Source organism: Bos grunniens, chromosome 15 (assembly GCF_055505025.1).
Source record: "Bos grunniens cultivar Pamir isolate PY7600 chromosome 15, Bosgru_T2T1.0, whole genome shotgun sequence".
NCBI lineage: Eukaryota > Metazoa > Chordata > Mammalia > Artiodactyla > Bovidae > Bos > Bos grunniens.
In genome coordinates, this window is record NC_141179.1 from 1,873,068 (window position 1) to 1,900,768 (window position 27,701).

General features: G+C 47.3%; 1 protein-coding gene across 2 annotated transcripts; it reads right to left on the minus strand.

Annotated features, from left to right (window-relative positions):
* Positions 1 to 7,955: 7,955 nt before the first annotated feature.
* GPR83 (G protein-coupled receptor 83) lies at positions 7,956 to 23,994 on the minus strand. Of its 2 annotated transcripts, XM_086338828.1 has the most exons (4): positions 23,196 to 23,885; positions 18,144 to 18,269; positions 14,798 to 14,931; positions 7,956 to 10,981 (listed from the first exon to the last, which is right to left on the minus strand). In XM_086338828.1, exons 1-4 carry the CDS (start codon positions 23,556 to 23,558, stop codon positions 10,357 to 10,359), a joined length of 1,248 nt encoding a protein of 415 aa, XP_086194954.1. In that variant the 5' UTR covers positions 23,559 to 23,885; the 3' UTR covers positions 7,956 to 10,356. The 2 variants fall into 2 exon arrangements, with proteins under 2 accessions (XP_086194954.1, XP_086194955.1); XM_086338829.1 differs by lacking the exon at positions 18,144 to 18,269 and having other exon boundaries at positions 23,196 to 23,994.
* Between the last annotated feature and the right edge of the window lie 3,707 nt (positions 23,995 to 27,701).

Genomic DNA, 27,701 nt, shown 5'->3' on the forward strand with positions numbered 1-27,701 from the left:
TTAGTCACTTTACTATACAGCAGAAATGAACACAACATTGTAAATCAACCATACTTCAACTAAAAAAAAATTTAATGCTTGAATCAAAAAACAATTTTTGTTCCAGAAATATTGACAGGTCTATAGACTTTCAAAGGAATGGGAATCCAGAATTCATTATCTAGTTTCCTAGGTTTACAGTCAGTGAAGATGGGTTAGCATCACAGGAAGAGGCTCAGGGGTTCCAGAGGATGCTTTGGCTGAGCGGTCACTTAAATGGCCTACCACAGTCATTTGGAACGGCTTGCCTATGGAAGGCAGAGCTTCAGTGGCTATGGAGATTGACCATTATAATGGACATAAGAAGTAGACAAGTTGTGAGATGGGACAGTTGCTTTTAACTCAGCTATAACAGTTTCTACAGAGAATGACAGACTGAAAACTTTATATCAGAGGATGAGGGATATTCCACGATTGCCCTAAAAGAATTTTTTGTTTCTCAAAAGTGCAGAGTTCATGTAGCTAATACAGTGGTTAATCAAACATAGTGGCCGGCTGAAGTACATCGGTTGAATTGACAGCCTCACTTGGTCTCTAATGTAAAAGTAAAGGCATTTACAGGGGAAAGGCAGCACCCTGAAACTGAAGCAGGTGTATCTGTGGGCAATTCAGACCACTTCAATAATTCCAAACTTCATTGAGCCTTTCTTGCATGAAGAAGCAATTTCCTCTCTCCACCTGCTGAGGTTGGTCCACTCTGCTTACGTACTAACCTCATCAAGAGGACTCCTTGAAATGAAATGTCAAGCCTCTTCAAGTCCCACCCCTATTAACTCCTATTTGCCTGTAGATCCCAGGGGCTGCAGGGGCCACTGACATCACCAAATTCAAAGGAGAGATATTTCATACCAAACAAATTGCGTGATTTAAATAATTGAAATCTACAAATACATAGGTAACATATCTGAGCATAGATTATCAGAGTGTTAGAAGAGGGAGGGAGAAATAAAAATGTAGATGAGGTTGAGTTTATCAACATGGGAATATACACCAGAGATTCTGGAGTCAGTGGATTAAGTTTAGGTTACCAAGAATGACTTTTTGTTTTTCACGTGCAACTTATATGCTTTTTTTACACTTGTGGTTAAAATTCATATAACAGTATTTACCATATTTTTAAGTGTATAGTTAAGTCTTGTTAAATACATTTATATTGTACAACTAACCTCCAGAACCTTTTTTCATCTGGCAAAACTGAACTCTACACCCATTAAACAACTCTCTTCTGAATTTGACTAATCTGTGTACCCATATGGAAATGAAGTCATACATGATTTGTCTTTTTGTTACTGGCTTATTCACAAAGCATAAAGCCCTCAAGTTTCATCCACGCTGTAGCATGTGTCAGAATTTCCTTCTTTTTTAAAGGCTGAATAACGTTTCTTTGTGTGTGCATACCACATTTTTCTGCCATTCATCAACTCGGGTTGCTTCTACCTTTTGCCTCTTGTGGAAAATGCTGTTATGAACATGGATGTACAAATGTCTCTTTGAAACTCTGCTTTCAGTTCCTCTAGGTATATAACCAGAAGTGAAATTTCTGGATCATATGGCATTCTATTTTTAATTTTTTGAGTTATTGCTATACTGTTTCCCACAGCAGCTATTCCATTTTACATTCCTACCAGCTGTGTCAAACAGTTACTGTTTCCACACATTCTCACCAACAACTGGTGTTCTTTTTTCCATTTTTTGTTTAATAGTAGCCATCCTAACTGGGTGTGCAATGTTATCTCACTGTGATTTTGATTTGTATTTCCCTAATAAGTGATCTTGAAATTTCTTTCATGTGTTTTTTGGCCATTTGTGTATCTTCTTTGGAATAATGTCTATTCAAGCCCTTTGACTGTTTTAAAATTGAATTTTGTTGTTATTGTTGTTGAGTTGTAGAAGTTCTTTGTATATTCTGGATATTAATGTCTTCTCAAATATATGATTTCCAAGTATATTTCCATTCTAAAGGTTGTCTTTTTACTCTGCTATTTCATCTGATGAATAGAAACTTTTAATTTTGATTAAAACTTTTAATTTTTAACTTCTTAACTTTTGTCACCTGTGCTTTTGGTGCCAAGTCCAAGAAATCATTGCCAAATACAAAGTTATGAAGACTTTTTTCCCCCCTATGTTTTCTTCTAAGAGTTTTATAGCTTTAGCTCTTTAGGTAATTGATCCATCTTGCATGGGTTCAAATTCTTTCTCCTGCATATGGATATCCAGTTTTCCTAACACCTTTTGCTGAAAAGACTCCTTTTCCTCTTTGGTCTTGGCAGCCTGGTTGAAAATTTCTTGATCATATATGTGAGGGTTTATTCTATTCCATTGATCTGTATGACTATCTTTATGCCAGTATCACAGTTTTTTTTTTTTTTCTATAACTTTGTAATAAGTTTTAAAATCAGGAAGTATAAGAGCTCCAAAATTGTTCTTACTTTTTAAGATAATTTTTAGCTGTTTGTAGCCCTGAGAATAGTTTTAATTGTTTTCTGAGTTTCTATTATCTCTGGGCTCAGTAGTGATGGTGGCTTAGTTGCTAAGTCATGTCTGACTCTTTTGCAACCCTACAGACTGTAGCCCACCAGGCTCCACTACCCATGGGATTTCCCTGGCAAAAATACTGGAATGGGTTGCCATTTCCTTTTCCAAAGGATCTTCCTGCCCCAGAGATGGAACCTGCATCTCCTGCTTGGCATGTGGATTCTTTACCACTGAGCCACCAGGGAAGTCCATGGTCTCAATAGTGGTCTATGCCAAAAAGAACTTGAGATATTATATAGTAAAAGTTAGAAAGAGTAATGCAAAGACTTTGAGAGATGGTAATACTAAAGTGAATTTAGGAGGTGTGACCCATGCATTCAACCCTAAATACATCCTCTGAGAGGGCCCAGACCTCTCCTTGAAATAAAGAAACACACCAGTGATGGAAACGCAGGGATATGTAAAACCACCAAAGTGGATTTCTTCCGAGCATTAAAAATGAATGTGAGGATGCTACCTAGAAATAGGTTTCCTGATTCCATGAGGTTCATGGGATTGGATTCTGGGGTGGCAGAAGCCACATAGTAACTCACTCCTAGTGGCACAGAAAGCACGGTTACTGTTACAGTCAGCAGGGTCAGCTCATTAGTCAATGGTCTGGCCTTTCTCCAAAGGGGCTTGTGCAATGGCCATTGTCCACATTTGGAGATAACTGGACTCTGGCTTTTGGGCCACCAATTCTTAGACATGAAAAAAGACATTGCGATTCATAGTTAAGAGGAGGACTTGTGGAAGTCACAAGTCCCCCTCTCATCTATGAATAGCATTGTCGCTTAAGTCCCACTCATACTGGATTCATGAGGTTATTCTGTGGTTAAGTCCTGAGTACCTAAGTATACAGTCAGAACACTCAGCAACCGGCAGAACCAACACACGATAGGTACAGCAGTGTTGGTGGAAGCCCCTGAAGCTCATCCTCCTGGTGAAAATCTCAAAGCAGTATCACCTGCCTGGGGGGATCACACAGGTTGGTGCCTATATTAAATACTTGACGGAGCAGAAGCAGTGATTCTTATTACAGTCTTTGACCCCTTGTTTGGCCTCTACCTAAGGTAGGTAATCTTGGGCTGCATGCATAGGACTGGGAGTCAGAAAAGCCTCCAGTTTCTCAGCAGAAGTGCTAGAACGCAGACGAGCAGTGCTGGTCGGTGGAATAACGGCCTCCCAAGGATGTCCATGTCCTCATCCCCAGTACCTGTGAAAGCATCAGGCAAAGCAGAATGAAGGCTGCCGCTGGAATCAAGACTGCTGTCAGCTGACTAAGAGGGGAGAGTACCCTGTGCTACTCAGGTGGGCCCAGTGTAATCACAAAGGTCCTGAAAGTGTAGGAGAGGAGCAGGAGAGATGGGGAAATAAGACTAGAGAAGATCAGAGAGGTGCCACGCAGCCACCCTTGAAGCTGGCAGAAAGGCGCCATGAGCCACAGAGTGTGAGAGGCCTCAGGAGCTGGAAGAGGCAAGGAAATGATCAGACCCAGAGCCCACACAAGAAAATGGAGCCCTGCCTGAGCTTTACTTTTGTCCTCCTGAGACCTGTGTCTGACTTCTGACCTGCCCACGGAAGTGTAAAAGCATACATTTGTTTTGTTTAACCCACTAAAGTGAAAGTGAAAGTCGCTCAGTCCTGTCCGACTCTTTGTGACCCCATAGACTGCACAGTCCATGGAATTCTCCAGGCCAGAATACTGGAGTGGGTAGCCTTTCCCTTCTCCAGGGGATCTTCCCAACCCAGGGATCAAACCCAGGCCTCCTGAATTGTAGGCAGATTCTTTACCAACTGAGCCATCGGCAAAGCCCTTAACCCACTAAGGCAATCATAATTTGTATGGCAGCAACAGAAAACTAAAAAAATACCTTTGAAATTCTGAGAGACAGTGATTTTCAATCTATGACGCTATTTTCAGTCAGCCACAATTTGAATTATGTGTGAATTAAACATATCTCAGGACATACAGGGCTTCCTTGGTGGCTCAGTTAGTAAAGAATCCACTTGCAAATGGAGGTTCAGTTCCTGGGTTGGGAAGATCCTCTAGAGGAAGAACTGGTGACCAGCTCCAGTATTCTCACCTGGTGAATCCCATGGACAGAGGAGACTGCCCGGCTACAGGCCATGTGGTCACAAAGATTTGGACAGGACTGAAGTGACTGAGCACAGACTCACAGGACATACAAGGTCTCCAAACAAATTTTTCTTTTCTTGAACATGAGCTGTAATATGTAGCTTCCAAAGTAAAGGAGTAAATGGAAAATGAGGAATAAACAGATCTAGGAAGTTGGAATATCTACCCACTAAGGAGAGGAGAAGGTGAGTCCTAGGAAAGCAGGTTCTCTGCTGGCTTGAATTGTTGTTGTTTAGTCACTAAGTTGTGTTCAACTCTTTTGCAACCCCATGGACTGTAGCCTGTCAGGCTCCTCTGTCCATGGGATTTTCTGGGTAAGAACACTGGAGTGGGTTGCTATTCTATTCTCCAGGGGATCTTCTCTACTCAGGGATCAAACCCTTGTCTCCTGCATTGGCAAGAGGATTCTTTATCACTGAGCCACCAGGGAAGCCCCGCTTTGCTGACTAGAGTTAGGTAAACATACAATCAGCTAGCCCGGGAGAAGCAGCACAGCAGGTGAGGTGAGGGGCACTGAGTGGCCACCTCACAATGGCGCTTTAACTGTTTTGAACAATTGGGACAGAATTAGCAAGAGTGACGGATTAGAAAACAAAAGCAAAGAAACGAGGAGGCAAGTTTTAAATCTGAAAATACAAGATTGCTTTAAAAAAATAAATGTAGTTGTCCTGTTCTACTTGTCTCAGCAGTGAACTCAATTTGCATGTTCTAATGTTACAAATACAGATGCAATTTGATTGGTGGGATGCAGGGAAGAAAGGTGAAGGCGTGGACCTCCGGGTTCCATTTCTACTGGCTTATTGTTTGTGTATAGACTGCAGAGACACAGAATTGAATGAATCATAGCTCTGGGTTTATGGCACGCTCTTAATGCTGGTCCAGCTGTGACCTGCTATTAGCTACTAGGTTAGTTATTTGGTGATTTTTAAGCAAGTAATAAGCACCCACGAATCCACTGCCCCAGACTGAAGTTAGAATCTTGACGATTATTTACAGCCACATGGTTCCCATCACCCTACCTGCCAATGCCTACCCCTCCTCCATATCCTGATAACCATATCCTGAACCCTGTGTTCATGATTCCTTTGCCTCATATGGAAGCTGAGCAACTTAAATTCATGACCAGTCTGAGTACAGAGTCCCTGCTAGGCTGAAAACAGGAGACGAGGAGGAGCTGTTAACGTCAAGTACTTTGTCCGTGTGAAGCAGCAAATGGTTTAGTCTCGGCAAGAGAGGCTCTAAAACCTGAACCCCAGGGCTTTCTCACACTAAATACCACTGGTTATTCGTTCCCCTCAAAGCCTCCAGCATTGCATGTACTGTATTTGTTCCTTTACTAAGTGTATACACCTTGACATGAGAGAGGAGGGCAGGGGTGAGGTGGCAGGGTGAGGGGGTGGGGAGGATACACAGAGGCCAAAAGAAGGTGCTGATGTCCTGACCCCACAGCACTAGGAGCATCTTCTACCTGTGGGCAACACTCTAGGACAAACATCTTTACCCAGTGGATGTCGCAAGAGCCCCTCTTCCCGGATGGCTCCGGCCCAGACACTCTGGCATGGCTCCCATTATCCTAGGGACCCAGGGGAACCTCCCAGCCCGCCTGGAGCAGCAAGGGTCCAGCCGGGCTCTGCCTTTGCTGCCTGCGGACCCTGAGACCCAGGCCGGCTGTGAGACAGCTGCTACCCCCGTCCACCCGCCACAGTCCGTAAGCAGGGCCAGGTCACTCAGCCGTGGCTCACAGCTGGTTGGGAAGATGCTTCTAACTGGGGGCGGCGGGGCCCACAAGGCAGCGTGACACTTGCCCTGCTCTGCGAGCATGAGTTCACTGACCACGGGGCTACAAGGGGCCCTGGGACCCACCAAATGGTAGTCAATCATTTCCTAAAGCGTGTAACTCAAGCACTGGTTTTGGGATAAACAAGTTTTACTCCCCAAAGAGCCCTATAAGCAAGGAAATTCATAGAACATTAAATTAAAAACAAAGTCAGGTTCTTTTCCTACATGGCTTCTCAGAACCTAACCTCAAGATTAGGCTGTAGGATCTTTACTGAGCTTTAGTTTCCTCACCTTCAGTGTAGAAATAATAATGCCCACCTTGGAGAAATACTGAGGGAAAATGAGTCTATGGACTTAGAAACATTCAGCAAGGTGTCTCACACAGGAGCTGTCAGCAGGTCCTAATTCTCCTCTCTTCTCCGTTGCCTTTCATTTTCTTTCAAATGTTCCCCAGGTACAGTAAATTCCCTTCTGGGTCATTATTTAACACTGATTTCCTGGGCTCTGGATGGCATCAGGGTAATTATGTATGCAGTGGAAGTGCTACCAAATCAGGTCTGTCTGCTTACCGCTCAAAAATCAACATGAGAGAGAGAGAAAGGGAGAGAGACAAATGCTGGTAGAAAGGAAAGGTGACTTTAATTAAAGTGGCAGGAATCTGGGGAGATGGTGGACTCAGTGTATCCCAAAAACCGGCTCTGAAGACGTTGCTCAGCCAGGGAAGTTTTGAAGGGAAAGAGGGAAGTCGTCTCAGTTAATCCCTGAGATGGGGGGTCAGAGTGGTCACCACGCCCCACTGTGTGCAGGCTTGTCGGCTCCTCGTGATCTTCCTCTAGGTGTTAAGTCTTGTTCACAAGATTACTGGAGGGGAAGCCAGGGAAGAGATCTGGTCATCTGTAAATTACTTCTTCATTTCTACTCCTTTGATTTACAGAAAGAACCGACAAGCGAGGCAAGGTATTGTGTCATTAAAATTTTGAAAGTTGTGCTTGGGCATGGGGGTACCTGGTCTAAAAGTTAGTTACAATACAGCTTTATGCTAAAGTGACAGGAAAAGGGGCTGCCTGCTGAGAGGGGCTTCCTGCAGAGCTGCTTATAGAGGCTCCTACCCAGCTTACTTGGTCGGACAAGGGGAGCCTCGGTCCAGGGTGGGCAGAAATCCTGTGACTAGCAATGCAGTACCCACTGCACCCTGCGTGTGGGAGTGGCAGCTTCATTTCTGGGATCACCAAGGAGCAGATGGAGCCCCATGTTAACTCATTCAACACAGACTCACAATCACAAAAGCAGGTACTTGCAGCCAGTGTGATGGAAGAAGTGCTACCCAGAGGCTTTCAACTGGTTCTTGACCTGCTCAGTTTGTGTTTGCTCAGCTGTAAGATGCAGAGGTGAGGCTGAAGCTCTCCACACACTCTTCATCTAATCCACATGAATCCCTATTTGAAGGTCACCAACTGGAATCACCAGTCCGGGAAGCACAGGCCACACAGCCACTATGTATTTTATTGACACTGGAACAAGTTACAGCCAAGTCTTCACGACAGCACAGTGCAGAGGTTCCAGGGTGACACATGTCACTTTCATAAACACAAAGCACTTTTTGCTGAGACACATAGGGAAGGTCGATGAAGTGGAGGGAGATGGGAGACGGAGAGTTGACAGCAGACCCAGACCTTAGTGGGGCGGGACTTCCACCAGAGAAAGACCTTCCCTGTGACTTGGCAGCATTTCTACAGGCCCTCAGAGAGGAGGAAGCGAAGGCAAACTTTTCGTCTGATTTCAGAGCAGGACAAACTTTTCATAGCTCTGCCACTTGCTCTCTTTCTGATTCAAAGGATACCATGACAGCATTAAAAGACAATAGGCTCAGGCCTGGGAGCCATTTGGGCTGGAAAAAACCTGCCTGGTATCCCTATGGGCCTAAAAGCCTCCCTCTCTCCCATGAAGGTGGAACCTATGGGCTTCCCTGGTGGCTCAGATGGTAAAGAACTTATTTGTAGTGCAGGAGACCCAGGTTTGATCCCTGGGTCAGGAAGATCCCTTGGAGAAGGGAATGGCAACCCACTCCAGTATTCTTGCCTGGAAAATCCCATGGACAGAGGAGCCTGGCAGGCTACAGTCCACAGGGTCACAAAGAATCAGACACAACTGAAGCAACATAGCATGCATGTCCCATGAAAGTCACTTTTTTACCCACTGTTCAGAAGATGATTTTTTAAACTTTACAGCTTGAAATTTTCAAACATCCCCAAAACAGAATAGTAATAATGAACCCCCAGGATTCATTTTAGGGATGCAGATGATATGACAAAGTCCAGTTAACAACCAAGAGATCTAAGTGAACCTCAGACAAACCCCTTCTCCCTGAGCCTCAGTTTTCCACTCAGCTCCATGGCTATTGTTTGCTTTCAGAATCTCTCTGGTTGCTAGAAAGAAACCTCAAACGAGCATGAGAGCAGCACTTGCGTAGGGCTGGTGAATGAAGCTCTCCTCTGCCTGGGGCATCTCTCTCCTGGGTGACATTGTGACTCACTCAGGACCAGACGGAAGATGATGAAAACACTCATCGTCTCTGGAATGAGGTTTCTCTGGAAAGCTGAGTTATTAAGGACCATCATGATGCCATAGGTTTTGATAAGTAACACGTGAGCCACCAGAGTAAGGTTGAAAGTGAGCTGTCTTGTGGAAATTGGTGTGAAAAAGTCTTACTATTCAGACAACACAGAGGAGAAACAGCCTGTCTAGCTTGGACAGTCTAGCTTGGGAGCATGTTGGAAAGCCTGCTCTCTTATCTCCTGCAAAAGCAGAGCAATATTTCATCGCATCTTGTTCTGTGAGATTGCAGGAGAGGAGGAAAGTATCCTTTGGATGAGTTTTGTTTCTGGTTTATCACAATGGCCACCATCCCAAGAGAGGTCCTTTAACCAGGCCCTTCCTACCACTGGTTGCAGAATGAAGACAGTCTGTCTGCTCTGGGCCAGTTTTCTCCTTGGGCTCTTCTCCCATCTCATCTCACTCTTCCAGTAGATATTACTCCTGGGAGAGGGGTTCAGGAGTTCTTGGCTACGCTTGTATTTCTTATTTCTAAATGGAAAACTGTAATTCAACACGAAACGAAAATCACTGACACACACATACAGAAAAAAGTTGCCAAGAAATCCAGAGCATTTTGACAGAACTTATCACAAGTTAGTGGGAGAAGGGGGTAGTTTTTATTTTCCTCTTTGTGCTTTTCTGAATGTTTCAAACTTTCAGTGAGAGTTTTTCTTTGTTTTAAGGAAACTCGGTAATTCCTGTTTACTAAAGTAAAGAACCCAGTCAGCCCTTTCTTGTCACGTGTTGGGCCTCCGTAGAACTGGGATTCATCTTGCTCCAGCGACTTCAGAAAGCAAGGCATTCAAAGCTCCACACCGGCTCTGGCTGGCGAACCTCTCACTGGCCAACGGTCCTGTCTCAAGCAGTGCTGTGCCCCTGGGTTGTGCACACCCCAAGTCTGATTCCAGGGTCCGTCACAAGTGATCAGTGGTAGGGAGTGTTGTAAAGCAGCTACCTGACTGCTGGAAGCAGTTGCCTAACTCAATCCCCATGTGAGCAGAAGCTGTCCCGGGTCCTCTGGCTCAGGGAACCAGCATGTCTCAGACAAGAAATTCACCGGTATGTGTTGAGCTGGAAGTTGCCTTTTTGTTTTCTCTAATGGAGCCAAGAGGCTGGACAGAGTCGTGTGGGAACTCAAGTGCCCTCGGGCTTCTGCAGGAACTTGTTTCTGGCATGTGAAGTTCATCATGTGTGAGGACAGACTCTTTTCCAGGCTGTGTTCTCAGGCGCTCTGCCATCCTCCTCGGCAGACAGAGCCCCTTACCCCTACCCCTTCCCTGCCTCCTCCTCTAAGTCATGGTCACAATGGGCTCCACAGACGCCAGGTCTGTCCTCCCAGACTGCACCTGGGAGGACGGCAGGAGGCTGTTGGCTGGAGAAGCCCTGCGGCCGCTGCTCTTCTCTGCCCAGGCCACCCTGAGGGAGGGCACAGGGGAGGGCGGCTGCCCCTCCTGAGGCTTGGGCGACCTCTGGCACATGTGCAGCAGTGCCTTCAGCTCGACCCTGAAGTTCTCATTGAGCCAGCAGTAGATGAAGGGGTTGTAGCAGGTACTGCTCATGGCGAACCAGTGGAAGGCAAAGTAGAGGGCGTTGTTGGTGCGAATGACCTTGCTGGACAGCAGGAGGACATAGCAGTTGAGGGGGAACCAGCAGAGGGCAAAGAGAACCACCACCAGCATCAGCATCTTGATGGTCTTCTTCTTCTTGCGCCGCAGGGCCAGGTACTGCTTCGTGGTCACGTCGCCAATGGTGTTGCACAGCCACAGCTTCTTGGCCACACGGGCGTAGGCCACGGAGATGATGAGGAGGGGCAGAATGTAAAGCAGGATGAAAGTGGCCAAGTCCAGGTACTTCCAGAAGAGGTCGGCTGGTTCAGGGAAGTCTGGCAGGCACAGGGAGCGGACAACGTCCTCACTGGGGACAGGGGAGGGAGAAGGAGAATGTGCGGTTACTGTGGAAAAGCCCCATCCCAGGAACACTGGCCTCTCTCCCCCCTGGGTTCCTGGTACATCCATCCGTTAAAGCATAGATGATGAGCAGCCTGATTATCTGACTACATTTCCAGCATTCCCACTAGTCTGGGAGTTCTATAAAGGTAAGAATAACACCTAAATGTCCAATGACAAATGAGTGGATAAAGAAGATACGGTACACATATACAGTAGAATACTACTCAGACATAAAGAATGAAATAATGTAATAATTATGAATGAATAATGTCATTTGCAGCACAAATGGACCTAGAGGTTATCATGCTAAATGAAGTAAGCCAGACAGAGATAGACAAATATTGTATGATATTGCTTATACGTGGAATCTAAAAAAATGATACAAAAATTTTTTAAAAATGACACGGATGAACTTATATACAAAACAGAAACAGACCCATAGACATAGAAGACAAACATGGTTACCAAAGGGGAAAGGTCAGGGGGCAAGGGTAATTTTTGAGTTTGAGGTTAACATTCAGTTCAGTTCAGTTGCTCAGTTGTGTCTGACTCTTTGTGACCCCATGGACTGCAGCACACCAGGCCTCCCTGTCCATCATCAACTCCTAAAGTCTACTCAAACTCATGTCCATTGAGTCAGTGATGCCATCCAACCATCTCATCCTCTGTCATCCTCTTCTCCTCCCACCTTCTATCTTTCCCAGCATCACGGTCTTTTCAAATAAGTCAGTTCTTTGCATCAGGTAGCCAAAGTATTGGAGTTTCAGCTTCAGCATCAGTCCTTCCAATGAATATTTAGGACTGATGAATATGAACTTATAAATTGTTAATATTTGACTGATGTGATTAACATATAAAAACTATAATATATAAAATAAATAACAAGGACCTACTGTATAGCACAGAGAACTATACTCAACATTTTGTAATAACCTATAAGAGAAAAAAGTCTGCTATACACTTGAAACTAACACTGCAAATCAACTATGCTTCAATTTTTAAGAAAGAAAAATACACCTAGATTACTCTGTGTGTTTACTTTGTATTGTTCCTAGCCCAGAATAGAGGCCCAATAAATATTTATTCAATGAATAAATGCACTGGTGTTTCTAGTCTTAGAATTAACTCATCCTGGAAGCACAATGGATTCAGGAAATCTTGGAATTTCTGTTTCACAACCTACTCTCATTCCAGAGGGGATCCAAGGAATGGGGGGAAAAATGATGAGTTTTAAGAATGTGAGTGGCAATGCTGGAACTCATACACCTTCAACCACTCAGACAAAAATACTTATTTTCTATGGAATGTACCCAGTCCTCTTCAAATTCTTTAAGGACACCTATGTGTATTGGAAAACCTGGAGCTGGTGGATGAAGAACATGCAGATTATGATCTGCTGAACGAGGCAGCAGGGAGCTCCCTCAGGACTTCCTTTCAATTTTGGAGAAGCGAAAACCCCAGGGCCATTTTGACTGAAGGTGCAGTTTTAACCTACTCACACAAAGGAAGTCACAAGACTATTACTTACATCCCAGCTGGGGGTGCTGTGAGCTGGGAGAAGTGCCATCCTTACTTCCAGGTCTCCAATGGGCAGGAGAGAGAGCAGGCAGCAAGCACCTGTTACTTACAAGCTGGTTGGGGTGGAGGTCACTAATTTTTCACAGGCTCAATTCTGAATGAACATTTTAAAAGATGCTCTGGAAAAAGCAAAGCAGGAACTTGTGGCAGGAAACCTAAGCTCGGGTCTTTATTTAAATATCCAGACTTTTGATGCCAGCAGGGGTTTCATCCTATAAAATCTCTAAGCAGCAACTCGAAATTGCTACTTTCTCATCATACCATGTAGCTTGTTGATCTTGTAATATCAGTACATACAGGTGGCTGTCACTAGTGAAACAAAGAAAACTCTCTTTGCTTTTGTTATCAGAAAAAAGAAATAGCCCTCCACATGTGAAGACAGATGGGGAAGCTGAATGCTCAGGAAGGGTGGGTACATGATTCACTTGGTATCCTAGAATTCAGGCACGGATCCTTCAAAAATTAGTTCAAGTTGGCCTTCAGAGCGTGTTCTTTGGTGCCCTCCTACATCACAGAAGTGTGTGTAAATGTATGTTTCAGGTGAGGCAGCACACGGGAAGACCCATCAGCAGGGCACCCCTCGCTGGTCTGAAGCACTGGGCCCCAGCTCCTGCCCACCCCACAAGACACAGCTGGTACCCAAGACTTCCAGGAGCCTAGGACCACCCGAAGGCCGCTACAGACACTTTCTCCAGATTCACTAAGAGCTAGAAGTGACCAGGAGTTTCCTAGGATATGAGAGCGCAGCTCCAGCGCCTCCAAGCTGGCAGACGCAGCTACAGTCTGTCCCGGAGCGCCCCCCGCAGGCCAGGCCCTCCCTTGGTCTCTCCCCATTTGCTGTCCTGCTTCTCCACCTAGTATCTACCACCCCTGGGAGCACTTCACTTATTTATTTTTCTAAGGGTGATTTTTTTTTTTAAGTATGTAGAAATCTATTGGTATTTTTAAAATTAATTATTTTGTTGTTGCTGCACTGGGTCTTTGTTGCTGTGCATGGGCTTTCTCTAGATGCAGCGAGCAGGGACTGCTCTTACTACAATGTGCAGGTTTCTCATGGTGGGGGCCTCTCTTGTTGCCAAGCCTGGGCTCTGGGCACACAGGCTTTAGCAGTTGTGGCACACAGGCTTAGTTGCTCTACGACATGTGGAATCTTCCCAGACCTGGGGTCGAACTTGTGACCCCTGCACTGGTGGGTGGATTCTTATCCACTGTACCACCAGGGAAGTCCAGCACTTCATTTATTTATTCAGCTGTGTCACGTCTTAGCTGAAGCATGCAGGCTGTCTAGTTGTGGAGAGCAGGCTCAGTAGCTGCAGTATGGGCTTAGTTGCTCCTCAGCACATGGGATCTTGTTCCCCAACCAGGGATTGAATCCATGTCCCCTGCATTGGAAGGAGAATTCTTAACCACCGGACCACCAGGGAAGTCCCCTGGGAGCACTTTCTTAAAACCCGTGGGCACATGCATCTTCCTTTATCTCAGGATGTATTTCTATAGAACTTCAGCTAAAACAACTATGAACTGATAAAGATCACTCTACGTTCATTCATTCATTCAGCAAATATGTACTGAGAGCTTGTGATGTGGAGACAGTCATTTAGATGCTAGGGACAGCAAGATGACAAAATCAGAAATGGAGCCAGTTCCCCCCAACCTCACAGTCTAACAGGGGAGGTCACCTTTAACGAGCTAGCAGCATGCACAAGTACTTAAATTTCGACACTGAGTGCTTTCCTTTCTAGAAGAGCACAAGACAAAGCATACGATAAATGAGAGGTGTGTGTGGGGACAGCATCCTGCCTGAGAAATTTAGACATATACAGGTTTGTTTGTAGGTGGTGCAAGAGAACTTAAACCTCATCATTTTAAAAAGGGACTAGGTGATTCTGAATTTCAGTCTGGGTGAGTATATGTCACCAGTGGCAGAAGCTGATTGCTCTTGCCTTGACCTTGCAAACAAAGGGACAGAGAATAACAAGGAAGAGCTGTAAAGTGTTTAGAAGAAAGGATGAGGGAAAAAAGCAAAACAAAGAAAGTTCAGAGGATAGGCACAGGCCTGGAAGCAACAGGATGGGAAGGAAGCAGAGAGACCAGCTTGGCACAGTAACTTGGTGCTAGTAACTCTGAGATTCAGAGGAGGCTCAAGTTTCCATCTGTCAAAGTCCTCCAGGCCCCCAGGCTGCTCTCTACTAGTCCATCTCACCTGTACTTGAAGGTAAATAATTTCTGGCAGATAGCGTGTGGGAGTGAAAAGAACGTTGCCATGGTCCAGATGACTGCGATGTAGATGACACCTTTTGTGATTGAGATCCGGGGTTTTAACGGATGCATGATGACCTGGAAAACACACAAAACTGGGCATCATTGGCAGAATGCAGCTTGAAGCAAATGAGAAATCCAGATGATGTGGCTCACTTGTCACAACGAGGCAGGTAGGTCCTACTTACAAAATCAAGTACCCCTTAATTCATTGTAGAGCCCCTGGGTTACACCACCCTACCGCCCAGCTCTGGGGGTAGAAAGAGGATGCCATCTGGACTCAGAGACTCCAGGCAGTTCAAATGGCTCATGCAGGTAGGTCATGCCTGGCCGAAGCAGGGTACAGTGAGAAAGTCAGGGAGCAGTGAAGGGAGAGGTCTGTCCCCATGACACTCACAGCAGAGTGGGCAGAGGGGCAGCCACGGTCAGCCTCCACCTCAGGGCCTCATTCCGTCTGCCCAGATCCTTTAGGTTACGAAGGGCTCTGAGGGGTCGGAAGGTGACACACACGGGGTGAGGTCCTCACCACTTACTGTGGGAAGCTGCATCGACCTTTATCTGGGGGGTCACTGCTGTTTCTGAAAGTTGTTTCTACTGAGCTGGCCAAAAAATTCATTTGGCTTTAAGTACTAATAAAAGACATATTTTTCATTTTCACCAAGAACTGTGTTGAACAACATACTCACTAACTGAATGAACTATCTGGCCAATCCAATAAAACTGCAGTGGGGCCCAGCTTTCCCAAGCCCCAAATAAAACCAGTGCTAGAAGCTTTGGGCTGAAAAGCATCTTAGAACCAATTGCTACTATATGCCAATCAATTCTCCTAAAAGGTTTAAATGAAGACTTGGGAATTTCACAGCAGCCTCATTTTAAGGTTAGAATCATTATTTCTTTTTATTAAATTGAAATATAAATGATGTATAATATATAAATTATAAGTATACAATATAGTGATTCATAATTTTAAAGGTTATACTCCACTTATAGTTATTGTAAAATATGGGTCATATTCCCTGTGTTGTACAATATATGCTTGTAACTTATTTTATACCTGTAGTGTGTACCTCTTAATCCTCTACCCAGACATTGCCTCTTCCTCCTTCCCTTTTCCCACTGGTAACCACTAGTTTGTTCTCTATGTCTGGGGGTCTGCTTCTTTTTTGTTATATTCACTAGTTTGCTGTATTACTTTAGATTCTAATATAAGTAATATCATGCAGTATTTGTTTTTCTCCATCTGGCATACTTCACTTAGCATAATACCCTCCAAATCCATCCATCTTGCTGCAAATGGCAAAATTTCATTCTTTTTTATGGCTGAGTAGTATTCCATATATATATATACACACCACATCTTCTTTATCCATCTGTCTGGTGATGGACACCCAGGTGGCTAGATTAGAATCATTATTTCCTGAAAAAGATGTTTGGGGTGTTTGGGTCAGGAGGAGAGGTCATAAAGAGCTGCCACCACCTCAGGATGCCATCCCAGGACACACTGGACCTTCTACCGTGTTCTTCCACAGTCTTCTCCCGGTCTCTTAAGGTTTATCGGAGGAATAGACTAGGCTTCAGAAGCTGCCCAGCACATCTCCATTCTGGACTCAGCCATCCTTGCTTCTCACACTCCTTCATGGCTCAGGTCAATAAAGGGAGTGGAAGCCTGGGTCAGAGACCTTGGATGCTCTAAGAACCTGTAGCCTCTGGGACAGGATCCCATGTGTGGGTTTATATCACAGTAGTGTGGCCAGTGTGTGCAAGACCTCCCCCTTGTTCCTCAGACCCACCTTTGGTCCAAGGGTGGACCCTCAGTTAGCTGTGTTAAGTGAAGTAGGTATAGCCCAAGTAAAGGTGATCCAGAGTCCTTCTTGTTGAATTAGGGGAGAAGGTCAAGAAAAGGCAGGAAATATTTGTATGCAACCTTTTGATATTTTGCACCAAAACATCTTAACATAAATGCCAAAGGGACAGTGTGCATGGGTGCTAAGCTGCTTTAGTCATGTCCAACTCTTTGTGACTATGGACTGTAGCCCACCAGGCTCCTCTGTCCATGGGATTTTAGACAAGAATACTGGAGTGAGTTGCCATGCCTTCCTCCAGGGAATCTTCCCAAATCAGGGATGGAACCCAAATCTCCTGGGTCTCCTGTATTGCACACAGATTCTTTACCTGCTGAGCCACTGAGGATTCTCCCTGAAGAGTCTGTACCTTAGAAGCTTCCTATCCCTTGGCTGTTGTTGTAATTCTTGGAGCTCTTTAGAATTAAATTTCCCTCTTTTGTCTTGATTGTCCTTATGATACTGGCCTGAAGGTGCCCCTGTGTCTTCTCAGAGCAGACTAATGATCTTCTAGAAATCTGAGCATGAGCCTGCAGCCAGCCTTGAGGCAGCCAGCCTCATGCCTCAAGGCTGTTCCTCCCTTCATCAGTCACCAGGCATATGGTGCTGTGCAGGCGATGATGCCCTTCCCTGAATCTGCGATCAGTGACTCTGCACAGACCCAAGTGTTATAACCAAGGTTCACTGAATCAGCATAAGCCAGGCATCTGTGTGGAACCACCCTTCTCCATGACAGGCGCTATCAGGTCCTTTCGGCTCCCTTCACCATACCTGCCCATGTGCGCCTGAAGGGGCAGGACAGTGAGCAGTGCCTCAACACCCTGCGGGACTCCTGCGCCTGCACACCTCCCTGTCTGCAACCCCAGGTGTACCTCTTCTACAACCAGGCCCAGGAATATCCACCTCATCTCCCAGCCAGCAGCCTTGCCTCTGACCTGCAATTATCTGCCACTCTCTTTTCATCTGTCATTTTCCAGATTTGCCTTCCTACCCCCGAAAACAAGCTCAGTCATTTCTGATGCACAGAATGCCAGCAGGGAGTCTTCACTGGAATAACAAATGGGGAGTAATGTTTTGCAGCCCCTAGCACAAAGGACCTAATATGCCTAATTTAGTGCTCATATTGGTCAGTAAGAAGACAAATAGGATCTTTGAAAAATGGTCTAGGGAACTTTACTGGTGGTCCAGTGGTTAAGACTTTGCTTTCCAATGCAGGGGGTGCGGGTTCAATCCCTGGTCACAAAGCTAAGGTCCCACATGCCTCACGGGCAAAAAGCCAAAACATAAAACAGAAGAGATATTGTAACAGATTCAATAAAGACTTTAAAGATGGTCCATATCAGAAACAGTCTTTAAAAATAAATGGGCTGAAGCACTGTCCTGAGTGCCCTGGTAAGCAACGCCGGGGCGGTAGGGCAGGGCGCGCAGCGGGTCGGGGGTGGCCCTCACCTGGTGGCGGTCCACGGCGATGGCCGTCAGCGTCAGGGCAGAGACGTGCAGGGAGCAGTACTGAGCGAAGCGGCTGACGTGGCACATGCCTTTCCCGAACACCCACGTGCTGTTCACAAAGCGGACCTGCAGATGAACCCTCAGGAGTCAGGAGGCAGACGGTTCTGGCCCATGATTCCCCCACCCTGTGTCTCTGGGCAGCGTCCCACAGGAGGCCTCTCCCTGTCTCGCTCCACTCTGCACTGCTGGACTGTGGGTCTCACATGCTTTTCTCCAGCATAACTCAGTCTCCATCACCCAATTCAGCAGACTCTGATCCTGCTACTGGGGCCGGGCCCTGCTAGGTGCCAGGACAGAGTGGGAAGGACATGGGTTCTGGAGTCAGATTTCCTGCCTCTAATGTTTTTGAACTGTGTGACCTTGGGCAAGGTAGGTAATCTGTCTGAACCTCAGTTTCCTCATTTGCAAAAAAAAAAGGCTCAAAAATCTCTTTTGTTGTTCTGTTGCTCAGTCATGTCCAACTCTTTGTGACCCCATGAACTGCAGCAAGCCAGGCTTCTCTGTCCTTCACTGTCTCCTGAAGCCTGATCAAACTCATGTCCATAGAGTTGTGATGCCATCCAACCTCATCCTGTGTCGTCCCCTTCTCTTCCTGCCCTCAATCTTTCCCAGCATCAGGGTCTTTTCTAATGAGTCTTATTTCTAATGTATCTTATTGTAAGGATTAGCTTTTTTTTTTTTTTATTTTCAGAGAAAGACTACAATGCATGGAATATAATATCTGGCAGATTGCTAGAAAGATATGATTCGAAATAAATAGGAGCTATTTTTATGATAATAACCAAATTCATTTTTGGTTCCTATGAGTTCAAACTCACAGAGGAGACATGTCTACAGAGTCACAACATAGCGTGTGGGCTGTGCCCTGGAATGTTGACTAAGCAGGCCTTGAGACACGTCATCTGGGAAGGAGATCCAGGGATCTGCAGAGGTGGGAGCAGGGGCCGGGGTCTGGGCGGAGAGAGGAGACCAGCTCTCAGGGTGTGTGGGGCTCAGGGAGCAGGCAGAGGCCTCAACCCACATCTTCCACAGCTCTTTGCTCACTCAGTGCCTGAGCTCCTGAGTGATGTTCCACACCCAAAAAGGATCAGGCATTGATTCTGATCAAGGAGCTCCCAACTTGGGAAGAGGAGGTCTCAGGTATCTCAGATGCAAGATAGAAAATATTCAATGCCCTATGGCAGGGATCCCCAATTGTTTTGGCACCAGGGGCCAGTTTCATGGAAGATAATTCATGGGGGGTAAGGCTTTCAGGATGATTCAAGTGCAGTAGGATGCATGCTCCAAGGGGAATTAATGCTGCCTTGATGGACAGGAGGAGGTGCTTAGGAGGTAACACGTGAAGGGTACAGGTAAACACAGACAGAGCTTCACTCACTTGCCCACTGCTCATCACCTACTGTGGGGCCCGGGTCCCATTAGGTACTGGTCCGTGGCCTAGGGGTTGGGACCCCTGCCCCACAGAAGGCCCAAAGGGCCACCAGGGCGGGTGGGAGTGGGCTGAGGCTGAGAGAGAGAGAGGTGACACAAAAAAATGGAGCAAGTCAGCTCGACAGGAAGAATGTCGAGCAGTGATTTACAGCAGCGTATTTGCTACTGATAGCTGTTACCTTGGGCAAGGCACTTAGGCCCAGTGAGCCTCACTTTCCTGGGCTAACCCTTATTCACATGATTACTATAAAAATCAAGTACCTGTAAAACAGATAACATAAGTAAACCAGATAAAACACTGCCTGGTACATAGCAAGTACTTAACTACTAACTGCCATTATTATAAGATACGAGACATTTGAGATGAGCTTTACAGAATGGGCTTCCCTGGTGGCTCAGATGGTAAGGAATCTACCTGCAGTGCAGGAGACCCAGGTTTGATCCCCTGGAGAAGGGAATGGCGATCCACTCCAGTATTCTTGCCTGGAGAATTCCATGGACAGAGGAGCCTGGAGGGCTATAGCTCATGGGCTCCCAAAGAGTCGACTAACACTTTACAGAATAGGTAGGATTTGCCCGTGTGCAGGTAAGAACAAAGAGCGTGGCACAAAGTCAGGAATCTCAGGAGCTGTTTGGGGAATAAGGGTTGGAATGATTTGACTAGAGTATGTGCATGAGAAACACGGGGGACAAGTCTAACCTGATCATGAACCTGGTACACAAACCATGGACACTATTCTCTACGGAATAGGCAGGTAGGAGCTCCATGGGGATGTGAGCAGCCCAGTGACACTACCCAGCAGGAAATGCTTAGGTAACCCCGCTTCTCACCTCCCATGGTCAATGCAAAACCAAAGCCAAGCAGTGCTGCTTGAAGGGTTTCCCAATCCACTCCCTCTTCTTCAGCCCCCAGGCCACGGCCTTCCTGGAGCCCCCTCATCTCTCACCTGGATTATCACAGCCTCCAGTCAGCTTTCTAGTCCTCCAGTCTGCCCCCCTGTAATTCAACCTTCACACCGCTGACAGCAGTTTCTTAACCAAAAGTCAGGTTACTGTCACCTTTCTGCTTAGAATCATCAACCGCCTTCAAGATGGAGCCAGATACCCTCCAAGCATCCATGCTGCTCACAGCCGGCTCGCCTTCCCCTGGCCGCCTCTGCTTCTTCCTGCCCCGCAGCTCCTCCATGGTGCTTCCTGCCATGACGCTGCAGCTGCAGTGAGCACTCAACACACCACGAACCTGGACATCCCTGCCTTTGTCTTCTCCAGTCTCTGCCTGTACTGAACATTCATCTCACCCTGAGAAATTCCTATTCATCCTAGCCCCTTTGAAATGTCGAGTTCTTTGAAAAGTCTCCTTTGACCCGCCCATGGGACTCTGGCAGATCAAAATAAAGGACTGACTCCTGGCTCCACCACACTCTGTGCCCACCTCTGCCACAGTAATTGTGAATAATTGTTTGCTTTTCTCTCATTGACCAGCACTGGTTTTCATGCTGACCATAGTATGTAAAGTGGACAGGAAGGGAGACCAGGGAGGAGGGATATTGACATCAACTAGCCCAAGGACAGGATTTCTTACCCATTGAGGAGCCCAGCTGAGGTGTAGAAGACCCTCCCCTCAACCCTTTCATTCACCCTGGTTGCCAGCTCCTTGGAAGCTCTGATAGGAAATTGGACTGGAGTGGCTGCACAGGTCAGGTTGAAGGCCAAGCTGGTTTGGATCAACCTGGAGCAGGGGCTGGGTCCTCAAAGCCTTGACACCCCCTCTTTTGCAGGAGATCCTCTCAGCTCCGATCTGCAGTCTGGCTTCCCCCTCCCCACACCTGCCCTGTGTGCAGATCCAGCCACGCACCCTGCTCTGGGAAGCAGCAGAGGGCTGTGCCCTGGGGCTCCTATTCTGGGCGGCCCAGCCCACCCCCCAGGACTGCAGATGGTCAAGTCAGAAGCTAAGGGGGAGCCAAGAGGAGCCAGATATGCACTTCTTGTGCTTTAAGGCAGTCGGTGGGGAGTGGATGTGTGTGTGTATGTTGTAGGGGGGAGGTATCTGGAAGTCTATTTGCCCCTGGCTACTGCCCATGGCATCCTGAGGAATCCAGTAAATGTAGGCAGAAAGGAGAGCAGGAAAAGTCCGTGGTTGAGAGCAGTGGTCCAAGAGGTCCCACCCCCTACCCCCAGTTAAGTGGCTTTATGGACAGACCTCTGGCCATACCTGAGTCAGAGGACCAAATTCTCATGCTGGCTCTGCCAGTTACCAGCCAAGCGACCTGGACAAGGGACTGAACCTCTGTACCACAGTTTTCTCATCTGCCAAATGGGAGTGATGCTCTCATAAGCAAAGACAAGACAGAGGACACAGTTTTTAAATGTAAGATTTGAAAGGATGTTCACAAACGTGTATAGGCTTGTGGGAATTCACCTTCTTTTTGCTTGTCTGTTATTTCTGGTTGAGTGTGAGTGGTGTGTGTAAGAAAGAGAAAGACATATGAACAGATAGAGTTTGGTAATAACTCAAGTATCAGTAAGGTTGTTCATAACTTGGAAAAAAGCCTAACTCATGCTGCAGAAATAGAAGGTGTTCCTGTCATGATGATTGCTTGGTCACAGTTCTTCCAGTTTCAATCATCCATGGGCACCACAGTCCCAAGACACGGAAGAGAAGTGACACCACTAGCACTCAGCAGTCGGGGCTCAGTGGAAGTTGGGGAAGAGAGGCGGGGCGGGAGGGGCTCTCCCTCTACCCATGTGCAAGTGCCCCCAGGCCGCCCCTGCCCTGGGTCCCAAGCCCACCTCACCCGCATGTCCTCAACCACACAGACTTCATACACCACCTCACTGGCAAACCACAGAAGGGAAATGCAATTTAACTAAGTGGTCTAGGAAAATGCACCCAAGGTTCCATTAACAACTAGCAACTGTTTCATATTTCAGATGGCTTCAAGCAGCATCCCATGGTGGGGGGACATTTAATGGGCTATATTTAATGGGAGTGAGGTGACCTAACAATCTTATGCTGGCATTTCAAAGGGCTTTGATTTACTGCTCCATCATCATGCAGACTCTTGGTCAGTGACATTACACAGGAAATGGTCATTGACTCACAGCTGGCTGCAGACACTCGAATCATTGACCCCAGTGCCAAGAGCTGCAGAAGCTCTGGCTTAAGTGATGAGAGAGAGAGCACAGAAAGACAAGGCTAGAGAGACAGACAAGAAGTGTTAAGGATAAGCATGAGGAGAGAGATAGGGACAGACAAACAGAGGCAGAGAGAGTCACAGACAGGAAAAAAATAGATGAAGACACAGAGAACCGGAGACAGAGGAAAGAGACGATGCTGGAGAGACAGGCAGGCAGAAAGGCAAACACGGAATGACAGCGCCAGAAACAGACACACTAAGAGACAAACAGCAGGGCAGAGCGATGAAAGATGAGTCGATGAGAGAGAGACTAAGAAACATGAAGCAGGAAGACAGGCAGAGAAGGGAACAGACAGGAAAAGGGAGAAATCGGGCGGCGAGAGGGAGGGGACCCAGGGAGACAGAGCCCAGCCCTCGGCCTCACCAAAGTGAAGGGGGTGTTGAGGAGCGTGATCATAATGTCGGCGACGGCCAAGTTGACGATGAAGAGGCTGGTGGCCGAGTGCATCCGCTGGTTTTTGAAGATGACATGACAGACCAGAACGTTGCCAAAGAGCGAGAAGATGATGATGAAAGAGTAAGCCACGATAAGCAGGGCTTTCACCGTGGGGTTCTGGGACTCGGCCCCATAGCGCCTCCGGCCCACGAAGTTCTGCCAGTCTGAGAAGGTGTAGTTGCTCCAGAAGAAGTGCGAGGCATTGGGGCCCGCTAGGGCCGCCCCAGGGCTCCGCTCGTCCGCGGCCCGCACCGCGGGCAGCAGGCAGAGCAGCACCCAGCCAGGGGTCATCTTTGCCGGAGCCCCGCGCCCGGGGCCGGCCGGGCCGGACGCCCCGCGGGCCGCGCACGTGCGCTCGGGCACAGGGAGAGGAGCGCGTGGGCCGTGCGTCCCGGGACCCCGGACCTCGCCGCGCTCGGTGGGCGGCCCCTCCCCGCCTGCCTCCCGCCCGCGATCGCGCGCTCCGGGCCGCCCGCGCCACTTTCGTGTCTCCGCTACGCCCTCCGGCTGCGGGAGAACGAGCGCCTCTGCAGATCGCGCGGCGCGGCGTCTCTCCGGGCGACGGTGACGCGCTCTGGCTCGGCGAGCTCCTCTCCACCCCCTGCCCCAGCCCGCTCTCGCTCTAGAAATAAAACTCCAGTTGGGCTTCAGGGCTGTTTCGCTAAAGACTCGTATCCGCCTGCCTTCTGCTTAAGCCTAGCCGTCTGAAAGGAAGCGGGAGGAATGCGCCCCGGGGCAGTTGGGGTTTCGGAGGGCGCGCGGCAGCGACTGGGTGTGCCTGCTCCAGGCAGCACCTGGTTCCGCGCTGGGGCTGCTCTGATCTTGTCTGAGTGTCAGTCTTGGCAGGTTGCAGGTTGAGATGTGTCCCTGGGCCCTGGGGATTCTGGCACAATGTGAACAATGAAATCGATGTAGACTTTCTCCTAGCGTCTTCGGTGACCAGACTTAAGATGTCCTGGGAGGCTGGCCAGACTTCGCTTCCTTCCCTTCACTAAGATTTAGACTTCGCTTCCTTCCCTTCACTAAGATTTAATGGGGGGTGTGGGCTTGTTTTTCCAGGAAACACTTCAAAGCAGTTCTCCTGGTGTGATCCAGGAATCAAAGGAGGTAAATAGCTCTGTGCCCACTTCTTGGGTAACTGAGTTTTCTGCCATGGGCGTTTCTGAAGCTGTATCTATAAGGGATGTTATGCATGTTGTTTTCTGTTCCCACCTACTTCTCCACGAAATCTTGGTATTTTACTCACCTGGTCTTTCACACACACATACACACGCAAACACCCACCCAAGTCACTCCTGCCCTGCCATCCATTCCATACAATCCTGTTGAATCAGAGTCAAATCCTAGTGTTGTCATGTCCTACCTAGCTCTGAGAAGGAAATGGCAACCCACTCCAGTGTTCCTGCCTTGAGAATCCCAGGGATGGAGGAGCCTGGTGGGCTTCCGTCTATGGGGTCGCACAGAGTCGGACACGACTGAAGCGACTTAGCAGCAGCAGCAGCAGCAACCTAGCTCTGAAATCTTAAGCAAGTTGTTTCACTTTTCTGGCCTTAGTGGAAAGCTTTCCTTTTCCTGTATGTGGAGTTTTCAGTCCCACAGGGCTACCCCACCACATTGCTCTGGGCTCTGTATGTAGTAATTGGTTGACTACTTGTAACTGCCCCCTCGCTTGTTTTATTGGCAAAGCCCAAGCAGACGTTTTTTTGTAATGGCGCCCTGCTGAGAAATGCCCTTAGGTCTCCACCAAATGACTCAAGCCCAGGTCCCTTCTGAGATGTCCCTTTCCTTCAGGAGAAATCCTTTGTCTTACCCAATCCCTGGAGAACAGACCCCTCCCACCCAAGTCCTCTTTTCTCACTGAGGGAAAGCCTAGCCACCTCTCATTTTGGAAATTTTCTAGGAAATTTGGACATGAGCTTCTGTACCCCCTTGAGCTCCAGGGACACAGGTCAATAAGCAAATAGAAAATAGTTTGATTAAGTGTCACCAGAGTAAAGTACAAGGTGCCCTGATCTACATGAGAGGAAATCAGGGAAGTCTTCTCAGAGAAAGTGACACTTCAACTCAGTCCCAAGGGACCAGCAAGAGTCATTAGGTCACGGAGGAGGCAGAGGGAAGAAGATGGAGAATTCCATAAGGAGAGAGTCTCTGTGGCACATGCGGAGGCACGGAGATGACTGTGAGTCTGACTCATTCAACTGCAGGAGCAGGAAGCGCTTGAGTGTTATGCAAAGAGATGTGGACTGAAGGAAAACGTACAACTTAGAAAATGCCAGTTATGCTTTATTCAGGGACCTTATTGAAGACTATAGCCTGGGATACAGACTCTCAGATGGCTCTGAGAAGCTTCTCCAAAGAGGAAAGAGAGGGCAGGATATATAGGTGGTGGTAGTGGTGATTGCTCAGTCGTGTCTGGCTCTTGCGACCCCACGGACTGTAGCCCTCCAGACCCCTGTCCATGGGATTCTCCAGGCAAGATTACTGGAGTGAGTTGCCATGTCCTCCTCCAGGGGATATTCCCAACCTAGGGATTGAAACTGCATCTCCTGAATCTCCTGCATTGCAGGTGGACTGTTTACCACTGAGCCACCTGGGAAGCCCAGGATACATAGGAGTTTTTGTTTAAATAAAAACAAATAAGCAAGTTGTCAAATATCAAAAGATGATTGCTAATCAAGAAAACAGACATCTCAAGTTAATGAGTTTCGTGCTCTTCTATGTATGGGAAGATGCAAGAGTCTGGGCTCATTGAAATCATTCCTTTGACATACATCTTAACTATCTAGGGCCAGTATCCTCTTCTTCATTCTGAATGCTCCTTAGTGGCTATGGCTTGATGGCAGACAAGTCTTTGTTTGCTGAAATGGCAGGCAACATTTTTATTTTTTTCCTGAAGAGTTGAGTGGAGAGAGAGGACTGGAGAGGTAGGCAGGGGGCCAGACAAAAAGGGTCCCATCAGTTTTGAAATCCTCATAAAGATCTGAATGATTTCCAGAGAGCAACAGGAATTCACAGAATGGCTACAAGTAGAGACTGATAAGATCAGATTTGCATTTTAGAAAGAACACTCTGGCAATGGGAAAATAGAGAGGGAAGGCTGTTCAAGTGATTCAGGAGCAGACTGGAGACCTGGATCCTGGTGCCAGCAAGGTGGGGCTCAGGGTTGACAGAGACTGGAGCGGGGAAGCAAGGATGATTGCCACATTCTTGGTCAAATACAAGAAACACAAAAGATCCTCCTTGGACCTTAGCTCCCTCCCAGAGCTTTTAGCCTACCTTTCTCCATTATTTTACAAGAAGTTCAAAGAGGTCCGCTCTTATTTCATCACTTTACATTCCCTTGGTAAACAACTATGTCTGGGAGCAGAAGCTGATATGCAGATGTCCTCTGATTCTGCTGATGGACCTGGTGGGTCTCATGGAGTCATGTGGTTGGAATAGGGGAGTATGTGACTGATCCTAGAAGAAGCGACAGGGGTACCAGATTGATGAGATAATAGATACTTAGGAATCTAAATATCAGGAAAAAAACTAAGAGACTGCCTGTGAACATGCAACTTAAGAGCCCAGGTAGATTGGATGCTTGCCAGTATCTCAAGATGACTTGCCAGTATTACAGGGAGGCAAGGCTCAAATGTGATGGTGGCTTAGAAAACGGAACCCTGGTTAATTGAATTAATCTCAGCATTGAGGAAGAGGTATGGGCAGAAGAAGGCTAGTCAGCATCAAGTACAGAGAAAGAAACCCAAGATAGGCATTGCCTTCTGAGCTCTGTTATCTAAGTACTTTGCTTGGTGCTCTGGACCGCACACTAGTCTGGAGCACTCATGCCTTCATGGTGATTTCCTGCTTGCCATGCCCACCTTGTGGGCGTGACAGCATTTGTGCCGGAGGCCTGAAACTCTTTTTCTGAAAGATGAGGTGACATATTTCAGTCCTTACCTTTCCACAGGAGTAAATCCTGAGACAAAGTTTTTAATGCAAGTTTACTGGGGAAGTGGAAGCAAACAGGAGTAGGGAAAGGTGGAAAAACGAGACAAGGAAAGGAAGGTGGCCGATAAAGAGCGTATTGTTAGACCAGTTACCATTGTGGGCGACTGGGCGTAGTCCTGCTGGGGAAGCTGATACAAAGCACGCACAGCAGCTGTGCAAGCTCTGCGAGAGAGCCGGAGTATCTACACACCACCTCCTTTAACTACGGGTTGAAGGCTTCTCCCAGGGGTGTGATAATTTTCCTCTACTTCCTGCCTGCCAAGTGGGTGGCTGAAGTGAGCCTCAGAAGCCAGAGAAGGCCCTCAGGCTGCAGTTGGAATTTGGACCGGTGTGCTCTGAAGGGGTCAGGAGTATTCACAATACCCAAAATATTAGTCGCTCAGTCATGCCCGATCCTTTGCAGCCCCATGGACTGTAGCCCGCCAGGCTCCTCTGTCCATG